The sequence below is a fragment of the Carya illinoinensis genome, chromosome 8, assembly GCF_018687715.1.
Source record: "Carya illinoinensis cultivar Pawnee chromosome 8, C.illinoinensisPawnee_v1, whole genome shotgun sequence".
NCBI classification, from domain to species: Eukaryota; Viridiplantae; Streptophyta; class Magnoliopsida; order Fagales; family Juglandaceae; genus Carya; species Carya illinoinensis.
Window position 1 is genome coordinate 21,865,015 of NC_056759.1, and position 11,124 is coordinate 21,876,138.

An 11,124-nucleotide genomic window follows, 5' to 3' on the forward strand; every position below is an offset into this window, starting at 1 on the left:
CAACTTGGGAGATATGCATAGGAACATACTCCCACATGACTAGATCATCTACATGCCAAGCATAACGAGCCAACCCATAGGCAGCCTCATTACCTAATATGTGGTCTTGTAATTAACCCTATTATATTTTGAAAGTTCTATTTATTACCTCTCAACACTATACATCAATTATGTGTTCATTTGGGTTTGCATAATCTAGTAATGGAATCTGATTCCCTTTTTGTGGTAAATGACTTACTTGATGCTGGTCATAACTGGTCCTTGCTAGGGAACTTGGTCTATGATGTTAATGAGCTTATGAATTTGATTCCAAGATGCTCAATTCAGCATACAAGGCATAAAGCAAATGAAGCAGCCCAAAGGTTGGCAAAGCATGCATGGATTCTTGAAGACATGTCAGTTTGGTAGAATTCAAGATTGTATTTCTCAAATTGTTTAGTCATATTTTATGATATAATTATTTTTTTAGATAAATGAAAGTTCCTTTTCCTAAAAAAAAAATATGTAATTTATCATTTTATTTAAATATATATATATAATGTGTAAATATATATTTAAATAAAAAAATAAAAATAATAAATCACTTATTAATAAATGAAAGTAGAATATAAGTTTATATTTTCTCCTCTTATCTTTAAATCATAGGTGAGACACTCGCTTGGCTCCGCTTATAAAATTAAAAATAAAATAAAATAAAATAAAAAATCATTTTGTGGCTATCTTCTCTCTCCTCTTTCCTCTTCTCTCTTCGTTTCTGGGTTTGAGCGAAGGGTGCAGACTGTGCAGTGAGTGGAACAACGATGTCTAGTGTGCGGGCCTTTGAGTCGAGAATAATTCCATCAACCTTCTCCACCTCTGGAGTGGGGAAAACAGTCACTTCCCATGCTCTCGTCCACTACCCTGAGCGTCCCCTCTGCACACCCCCTCTCACATCCACTGCTCTGGCAAATAACGCCCCCTACGGATGCAGGTCCAGAAGAATCGCCTCCCTTCGTTGTTTCTCAGGTACTCCGCCCTTTTTCTTTCTTTTCTCAGCTATTTTAAGATTAGGATCTCTGGGAATTCATAGCTGAATGAGAGATTTAAATGTGAGAGATAAAATAGATAAATAAATAATCCACTAAGATTCTAATCGGTTCGCGCATGTGATTGCGTCATGAACCGCTTCCGAAAATGTTTTTGGTAGCTTTTCTTTAAGTACTATCCCTATTTCTGTACTGGAAATTGACAGGGGGTAATACCGCCTTCCCGCAACCTAAGATGTATTTAAAGCTTTATGCTTGCATATATGTCTAATTTCTCTTCATGGTTGTCTTTGAGTTCGGATTGCAGTATATGTTGACTTATTACTTGGGTGTGAAAAGAGCCTAGTGGTGTTACTCAAGCTATCATGTGCCTACACTAGGATTCGCTTCACTGGAAAAAGCCTTTTTCGTCCCTTCATCTTTGTGAGGGAATGCTTTAGTTTGGTGTTGTAACACCCCGTTCCCGTAGGATAGAGACGTTACTAACAAACATGATAAAATGCCCGGTAAAGAGACTCATTACTCTTAAATACCTCATTTATTGGAAAAAAAAAAAAAAAAAAAAAAAACTTAATCCTTGTGTAAATGACACTTATTCATCTCTAAGTCCTTATACTAAATCTACTCCTGGCCATCCAGCTCTGCATCATCATAATCACCGTCTATGGTAATCAACATAGAAGAAAACAAAAAAAACAAACAACAGAAATGAGTCGAATACTCAGTAAATAATACATCATACCGAAAAATACTATCTAGCTTAGCATAAATTTGGTTTTTAAAGCCTTATCATAACTTTCATATAACATTCATGGATTAACATGAGCGGAAACATTCATAATCATGGCAAACATGAAGCGTGAATGCATGAGTAACTTGTTTATCTTGAATTGTACTTATTTCATAGTGAACCACGCTTGAGTCCATGGCATCACATAACTTGTCATGTAGTGAAACACGCTTGAGTCCGTGTTTCACTTAACTTGCATAACATGAAGTGAAATGCGCTTGAGTCCGTATTTCACTTATCCTGCTTGACGTGGAGTGAAACACGCTTGGGTCCGTGTTTCACTTATCTTGTGTTTCACTTATCTTGCTTGACATGGAGTGAAACACGCTTGAGTCCGTGTTTCACTTATCTTGCTTGACATGGAGGGAAACACGCTTGGGTCCGTGTTTCACTTATCTTGCTTGACATGGAGTGAAACACACTTGGGTCCGTGTTTCACTTATCTTGCTTGACATGAAGTGAAACATGTTTGGATCCATGTTCACTTAACTTGCATGACATGGAGTGAAACACGCTTGAGTCCGTGTTTCACTTAACTTGTGGTAACCACGCTTGAGTCCGTGGTACCGTCTTAGTATAACTGTGGTAAACACGCTTGGGTCCGTGTTACCTTAAAATGTTTATCTTTCTTGATGCATGATAATTTTCTTGGACTTCTTAGACTTTTCTAGCATGGCATACTCTTGTACATGGCATGGCATAACATGATATATTCTTGTACATGGTATAGTATAGCATGACATGGCCTAACATGATTTAATCATTTTATGACATTTCATGGCATGCATGATCTGAGAACTAATGAACATGTCATACATGATCTGGCTATTTATTAAATGGCATGCTTGACTTAAGTTATTGCATGAACAATACATGGCATATATGGTCTAAGTACTACATGAATGAAGCATGCATGATCTGGCTATTTTAATTCATAGAATACCTATCTTAAATTATTATATGATCATATCATGACTTCCATGTGATTTTAGTAACATTGAATCCATCAATCAAAAATCCATAAAAGCATAACATATATATAGGCTTACTTTCATGTAAATCATCGTAATTCATAGAAGTTCGTGAAAGCGATCTAACCTTGACTTGGCTCTTAGCGCAACGTAGATAACCATCAAAACCATATCATATTATCATACCCAATTATAATATTTACATTATGCGTACATTTATATGATCATACTATTTACCTCTTAGCGCTGCTTCCGAAATCTCATGTCGTAGCTCGTGACCTATACGAGGCACTAGACGTTACTAATCTTTCTAGAAAACGTGTCATAGCAATCTAATTACTTAAAATCTTACCATAGAGATAATTTAATAAATAAGTAATTAATAAAAAGAATAAATATAATCATAACATAACTAAATAATTTCTAACTGAATTAACCTAAATTCTAGGTTCGTATGTTACAGGTGTTATTTTTTAAAACGTGTCATTCCACCTTGTACTTTTGATTTGAACACGCAGATGCGTATTAGTGATTTCTTTTATGTTTCAAATAGAGTCTTACCTTGTTCCAATGATTTAAAATCTAATTCATGCCTCTTTTTGTACATCCTGTATACTTGGGCGGTGCCATCTCTCTTTCTTTTCATAAATCTTATGTTATTTATGAATTACAAAATAAATATATAAATAAAAAAAAGCCCTGGAATCTAGTGTCAGTGTGCATGGAATGACAGTGACCTCAGTAAACATTTGCTAACTTACATGTTCTTCTTATATACTTCATGTGTACTTGCGCTATGTGCCTTTTTAGTTATATATCCAATTACTTTTTAACCCATTCTGTTTTACCTATCAAAAAATAAAATATCCGATTACATATAAAAAAGATATTTGCTAATGAGGTAATGACACTTCATAAAATGGAGTGGAGGGTGAGGTCATGCATTTAAAATTCACAATGTGTGCATAGCTCACCAATCTAAAGAAAGAAAAAGAAAAATAGTAGAAGAAAGGACAATACACATGACAACTTATACAGTTGTTCCATTGGATACCATGAAGAGCAATATTGGTCTTCCAAGTGGGCATCATCTTTGAAGGTAATCCTTCCCCTTTAGATTCACTGGCATCCCCACTGTGTACAAACTCTGGATTGAATTTTCACACACTTGACTTCAATAAAACAATCTCGGCACGGCATATTCTTTGTGACTTGAAGAGAAACATCTTGACATGTTCCCTTTATTTCATTCCTAAAACTTGTATTATGATAACAAAGATCCTGAAATATGTTAAACATTTTAAAATCCTTCCTCTTTATTTTCAAGGAAAATTTGTATATGTGAAATTTATTCTTTTTTGCAGCCCTTTTAACATTTTTCTTTGGAAATACTTTGTTGATAAGCTCCACCTCTCAATTTGTGTATATGTTTGCAGCGTTAACTCCTGAGCTGAAGACGACATTGGATAAAGTTGTTACTTCGCACAAAGTGGTTCTCTTTATGAAGGGAACAAAGGAGTTTCCACAGTGTGGATTTTCAAACACCGTGGTGCAAATATTGAACTCTCTCAATGTACCTTTCGAAACATTCAACATTCTAGAAAATGAATTGCTACGTCAAGGATTGAAGGAGTATTCCAGCTGGCCTACCTTTCCTCAACTTTACATTGAAGGAGAGTTTTTTGGTGGCTGTGACATCACTGTTGGTTAGTTTTATCTAGCTGTTCAAGTACTTAATATGTTTGAGATTTATTACAATAAATTTTCTTTAGCCTTGCAAGCATAATTTGCTATAATACTGGAGGCATTAGAACACAATTGTTGAAGATTACACGAAAAGAAAAAAGTTATTCATTGACTTTTTAGCATTCCTTGACATGGCGTAGATGATTGACAGATAAGTGGAAATAACACATAGTCATCCAATCATTTGATGCCACCACCGATTGCTATAAAACCCACCAAACCAAACAAAAATCATTTATCCACAACAGACATTATAGACAACCAAAACACCACGACAAACCAGTATAAATCACTTATGCCAACCATCACACTCCCCAACCCCTAAATCAGTTAATTAGGAAGGTAAAAAATCAGGAGAAGGTAGGAACCTAACCCTAGAAAATATTGCTTTAATACCATGTTAATTATTGTTTGCCATAAAGAGAGGTGAGTTATATATTCTACCTCCCACAGTTCAATTATACGTATATAAAAAACTATTACAAGCTTGACTACCATACCCCTTATGGTGTACTTTATTCAGGTAAGCCCTTTCACTGTTTACTATAATAATGTCGTCAGTACCATTAGATTTGTTTAGCTAACCTTGATAACCCATAGTCTTGTGATGAAACACACAAAACGGTCAACATTTTAAAACGTGTTGCTTGTCCAGAGGTAGGGAACATGGAAATGATTAAAAGTCATTGATGAAAGCTGGAGGAGGCTTGGAAGCTTCCACATTTGCACGGTGTAGGTCCTGTGTTGGGGCCAAAGAGCCATTTTTTTCATCACCTTGCTGCGTCAATATCCACCTTCCTAATACTGGATGTTCTCAATCATCTTGTAAAATGCAAGAATTTACTTGGAGAGTGGAAGGCTGATATTGATTGTTTACAAGAGATGATATTGATGAATGTGTCTCGGGCTGTTGTTAGAAGTTTGTGGAGTCAGAGTCGGAGGTGTCGCTGGACCGACTCCGACTTTGAATTCGAATCCGATATTGTACATATGTTATAAAAATATGTATTTATCTATATATTTATCACATATATTAGTATAGTTATATAGTTATATAACTAGAACTTATATAGTTAAATTCAATAATATATACTAGTATGAGCTAATTATTATAAAATAGTATATTTATACTATAATATAAATAGACTAATGATAGTTTAGTATATGTAAACATCATAGTATTACTACCAAGCATAATCAAGTATATAAATAAATTAGACACTAGTATTTAAATAAGTCTAGTATAATAAATTAATAACAGATATTAATTTACTAAAGTATAATAACATGTAATTAGACATTAAAAATAGTATGTAATACTATAGTATGATAACATGTAATTAGACACTTTAGTATAAGTCTAGTATAAAAATAAGTTAGATATTAGTATAGAAGTAAATTAGCAATGAATGATTTAGTTTTACTTTTAAAGTTTTTGGAAAAATTAAAATTTGAAAGGCCATAAAAAATTCTTTTTTAAAATGGGCTAAATATGAAGCTAAAATAAAGCCCAAAACTGAAAGTCCAAATCCAACTCTGCTCCGACTTTAGGAATCTACACAAGTCGGAGTCAGAGTCGAATTTAGGAGAATCCGCCTCCGACTAAGTCGGTGCTCACCCCTAATGGGATGACATTTTTTGTAGAACCGACTTGGCTTGGGTGATGCCTTTGAGAGTGGTAGATCCTTCTAGCATGCTGGAAAGGGCTTTAGGGTTGCACTCAAGTGGATGTGGCTTGGAAGATGGTCCCTTTGTGTCTCATGTGGTGCATTTGGATCAAAAGGAATGAGCGGTGTTTTAACGACAAGGAGCATACTTCGGAATTTCTTTCTGCACTCTTTGCTGTTTTGGTTTTCTGCTTTAGTGACTAACGGATCTTCCATTCATGATTTTCTGATGTCGCTTTCTGATTTCTAGAATTTACTTCGATGTTTTCTTTTGTATATTTCCTGTGTAGATGGACTTCCCCTATACATTTGTTTCGAATAAAACTTCTTATCAAAATAAAAAATATTTTGAGTTTTAGCACTATAGATATTGTATGTTTGGATATGAAACCATCTTTGACTGAAAAACCGTCTCTAAGTTTAGAGACTGTTTTAGCATCCATAGAAGGGCCTAAACTTTTTTTTTTTTTGATAAGTAATAAGAAATTTTATTGATGTATGGATAGGCCCAGGTACACTAGAAGTATATATGTGAATACACCTAATTAAGCACTAGAAACAATTAAAAGAAAATTATGGAAGCTGAGACCATTCAAATCTAAAGCAATGGCCCACATAAATAAAGTCTTCCAAAATAAATAAAAAAAAAAAAAAAAAAAAAAAAAAAAAAAAAAAAAAAAAAACTCCTAAACTCTTCCAAGGAGCATTCATGATGCTCAAAATGTCTAGCGTTTCTTCCAAGGGCATAGACTTTATCCATGAGGTTCATTCATGATGCTCAAAATGTCTAGCGTTTCTTCCAAGGGCATAGACTTTATCCATGAGGTTATATCAGGTAGCTGCGGTTTGTGTCCTCAGGGTACCAAGCCTTGTCATCGCTAGCTTTGGCCTGTCACCTTCATAAGTAATTTGTTTGGTCCTGGCACTGTGCAATGTGTAATTCGTTATTATTATACTTGGACAACATTTTGTATTCGCACACTCAATTTATTATTATGTGTGTGTGTGTGTGTAGTATACATAGGTTAGGATTAAGAATGAGATTAAAACTGCCTATACAACCACATGCTTTGCATTCATTTTTTTTGATCGGTACGATGAACAACATGCTATGCATTCATACCTTGTGTGCGTGTGGAATTGACTATGATTGTGTGCTCCCTCCCTCCCTCTATAGTTTTATTGGTTTACTTTTGTAGTAATCTTGGTCATTTCATGGGTTAAGGATTCTCATTCCAAGGATAACGAGTTGAAAGCAGTATACAAATTGAAAGCTATTTTTTTAAGAGAAATGCCTTCTTCATCATATATTTTATTGTCCAAATTCACACTCACAATGTGGTATATTTTAAGTGGTTGACATATGAAACCACTTAAAATGTGCGACATCAAGAGTGATATAGGATAACAAGACTTAGGATGAAGAGTACTATTGCTATTTTTTAATATTAAGAAGCAGAAGTAACCATTTATCCCACGCGATATTTTACTGTTAAATATGGACAAGAAAAAAAAGGCATCTGGCCCAATAAATTTAAAGGCAAAATTTAGAAGCTAGCTATGATATAGATGATATATCTTATAATAGCAAGCAATTATGCATGTTTGTTGCTTTCTTTGCATTTGTGAATTTTTTTAAAAATCCATCTTTTGGCTGCAGACGCATACAAGAACGGGCAATTGCAGGAAGTACTGGAGAAGGCTATGTGTTCTTGAATCGTTTTCACTTTTCAGTTCGGCGACTCTTCAGCAGCACCCTGGTGCTTTACTTGCGTGATCTGATTTAGAGCTATCATAATTCAAAACTTATCATTCTCTGATACGGCAGAGAAAAAAAAAATGTACATTGTACTATTTTAAATACACAGTTGTGTACTGCTGAATTTGCGGTATCAAAAAATGATTGAGACTGATGTCACCTTTTATTACTTGCATGTTCTAATACCCTGTAAGCCAATGTAAGTCCACGACTTCAGGTTTTGAAATGTCTATTGATTTTCAAAAAATAAATGGAGGCACAGAGAATGTTTTTTGTCGGAAAATAGTATGGAAAGTCCAGATTGAGAAGGGAGATCAGGTCAAGGTGCTCAAAATTACAATGGTCAAGAAGTTAAATGAAAAGGGATGAAGCAAAACACTCATTAGGTCACTTATATGTCATAAAATATGTCTACGGCGACGCCTATCTAACAATGCCTGATCTTGGCTTCCTCTCATTTTTCTTTACGGGTTATTTGAGGAGGACGATTAGTACCTTCACTTTCGGGTGGAAGGTTTTGTCGTGGATGCTTTGCACTTTCTGTTGATTGTGCTGCACAATGGCGGAAGAAATCACTAAGATGTGGAAGGGACTTTGTCTTATTGAAGTGGAAAAGGGTGGGATAATTGTGGCTGAAGATGATGTTGAACCAATGTTATAAAGGGGAAAATTCTGTCTTGTAGGGAAGATTATGGTGGATAAAAGGATTAATAAAGAGGCTTTCAAAGTTACTATGCTTAAAGTTTGGAAATTTACGCAGGACATCAAGATCTTTGAAGTTGGGTCAAATTTATTTCTCTGAGTTCAGATCAGATAGTGATATGCAACGTGTGTGGGAGGGTCAGCCATGCCTTTTTGATCAACAATTAATCTATCTAAAGTTTTCAATGGTTTCACAACTCCTGCGGACCTGGTATTCAATCATGCTTTCTTTTGGGGTCAATTACATAATATGTCTGTTGGTTGTATGAACTATAATGTTGGTACTAAAGTTGGCAACACAATTGGTAACGTTTTTTCATGTGGAGGTGGATGCTAATGGCCATGGTTGGGGGAAGTATTTACGGATTCTTGTGGAGATTGATTTATCCAAACCACTAGCACATGGGACAATGGTTTCCATGAAAGGGCATCATGTTCTAGTGTCCTTCCAGTATGAATGTTTACCACGTTTCTGCTTCTCATGTGGAATGATTATGCATGGGGCTCCTGGGTGTATGGCACCATCTGTTTCAACTTCATCTTCTTCCACCACTACTAAACAGTATGGATCATGGTTGTGGGCTACTAGTTCTCATGGTGGAGTGGGGAAATTCATTCTTGGGAGAACAAGCCAGTGTCTCAACAAGCAAGGTGGCATATAGTTATCTTCTTCCAGTTTCTTAGGGTAATGTTCTAACAGTTATGTGGCAGTTGACCAGGAGCAAGTGACATGGTAGCAGTTAATTTCCAAACCAGTGACTGAGATTGGCTGTTCATTAGGAACCATAAGGCATAACTGCAAGAGAACCAACTGCTTTACCTACTCCTACTATGAATCCCCCAATCCCTTCTAATCCAGCAGATAATCCTTCCTTCATTTCTGGTCCCATTACTGATGGTGGGATGGTGGATGATTTGTTCAAGCATTCCATGGATACAGTCCACACATGCTGGATCTTCTTCCCTATCGAAATTGAAGAGTAAGGTCAGAGTGTCTAATGATCTTTCTGATAATCATCCCTATGACTTTCATATTGCCAATCGAAAAAGAAAGTCCTTACTTATGGGTAGCCCATCTAGTACTTACAAGAAGAAGGTGACTAGGAAACAAAAATCTTTGAGTTTATTGGCGGAGGCTAGAAGTCAACTTTGTCGAAATAAATGAAGCTTTTAAGTTCGAACTGTCGAGATCTTGGCAACCCTCGAATAGTTCATGACCTTAACCTCATGGTTAAGGATAAAAAACCTAGTAATCTCTTTCTTATGGAAACTAGAATACATAAATCTAAGTTGGGTAAGTTGAAGTATGGTTTGGATTTTCAGAACTTATTTACTGTGGATGGCATTCCATGGGGGTGGTTTGCCTATTTTATGGAAAGATGACCTATAGTTAGAAATTCATAGCTTCTCACATAGACACATTAAACATTAACTGCTGGATTGTAAATAACCTCAACCCTCCATGGATGCTCACTTGTTTTTATGGCCATCCAGTTACTGAGAAAAGAATGGATGGTTATAGTGTCTTAAGACATCTTTCTTCATTAAATCCTAGCAAGTGGCTTTGCATTGGTGATTTTAATGAAATTTTAATCCATAGTGAGAAAGAGGGTGGTGCTCGAAGGAGTGATAGACAGATTAATTTGTTCACTGAGGCTTTGTCTGACTGTGGTCTGCATGATTTGGGTTTCTCTTATGGGACTTTTACTTGGTCTAATAATAGGACTAATGATCATTTTACTTGAGAAAGACTTGATAGAGCAGTAGCCTATACCAACTGGTGTGATGCTTTTGGTGTGAAGCTAGTTGGTCTTCTTATGAGGATTGTGGTGAGGTTATTAAATCTTCTTGGAGGCAGGCAAGTAAATCTTCTAGTTGCCTTGAGTCTATTTCACAGAAGCTTGGTACCTACATGAGATCTTTAAAAAGATGAGTACGAGGCAAAGGTCCAGTCTCTGATCAAGCATTGCAAGAGAAACTTCAAAGGCTAGAGATTTTGCAAGAAAATTTGACAGCATCTACTGTTGAGGAGGTGCAACAATTACAAAGGGACATAAGTAGAATTCAAGAGAGCCTTCATCTGAAGTGGAAACATAGGGCTAAGGTCCATTGGCTACAAAATGGAGATCGACATATAAAGTTTTTCCATCTATGTGCAAGTCAAAGAAAAAAGAGAAACAAGATTCTATAGGCAGAAGATGACCATGGAGTGTTGCATACTACCTCAGCTGGGATAGGCAAGGCTTTTACACAATTCTATCAGTCCCTTTTCAATTCATCAGACCCTTCTTAGATTGATGTTTGTTTACAAGATCTAAACTTAAGAGTGACTCCAGAAATGAATGCCTCTTTGCTACAACAGTTTAGCAATGAGGAAGTTCGAGTAGTTGTATTCCAAATGGGACCTTACAAAGCTCCAGGTCCAGATGGTTATGAAGCATGTTTTTTATCAAGATCATTGATC

General features: G+C 35.8%; 1 protein-coding gene across 1 annotated transcript; it reads left to right on the forward strand.

The window, feature by feature from the left end:
• The first annotated feature begins 685 nt into the window (after positions 1 to 685).
• On the forward strand, positions 686 to 8,127 carry LOC122319372 (monothiol glutaredoxin-S7, chloroplastic). The gene is made up of 3 exons (XM_043137416.1): positions 686 to 1,005; positions 4,223 to 4,492; positions 7,860 to 8,127. Exons 1-3 carry the CDS (start codon positions 801 to 803, stop codon positions 7,913 to 7,915), a joined length of 531 nt encoding a protein of 176 aa, XP_042993350.1. The 5' UTR covers positions 686 to 800; the 3' UTR covers positions 7,916 to 8,127.
• The last annotated feature ends 2,997 nt before the right edge of the window (positions 8,128 to 11,124 follow it).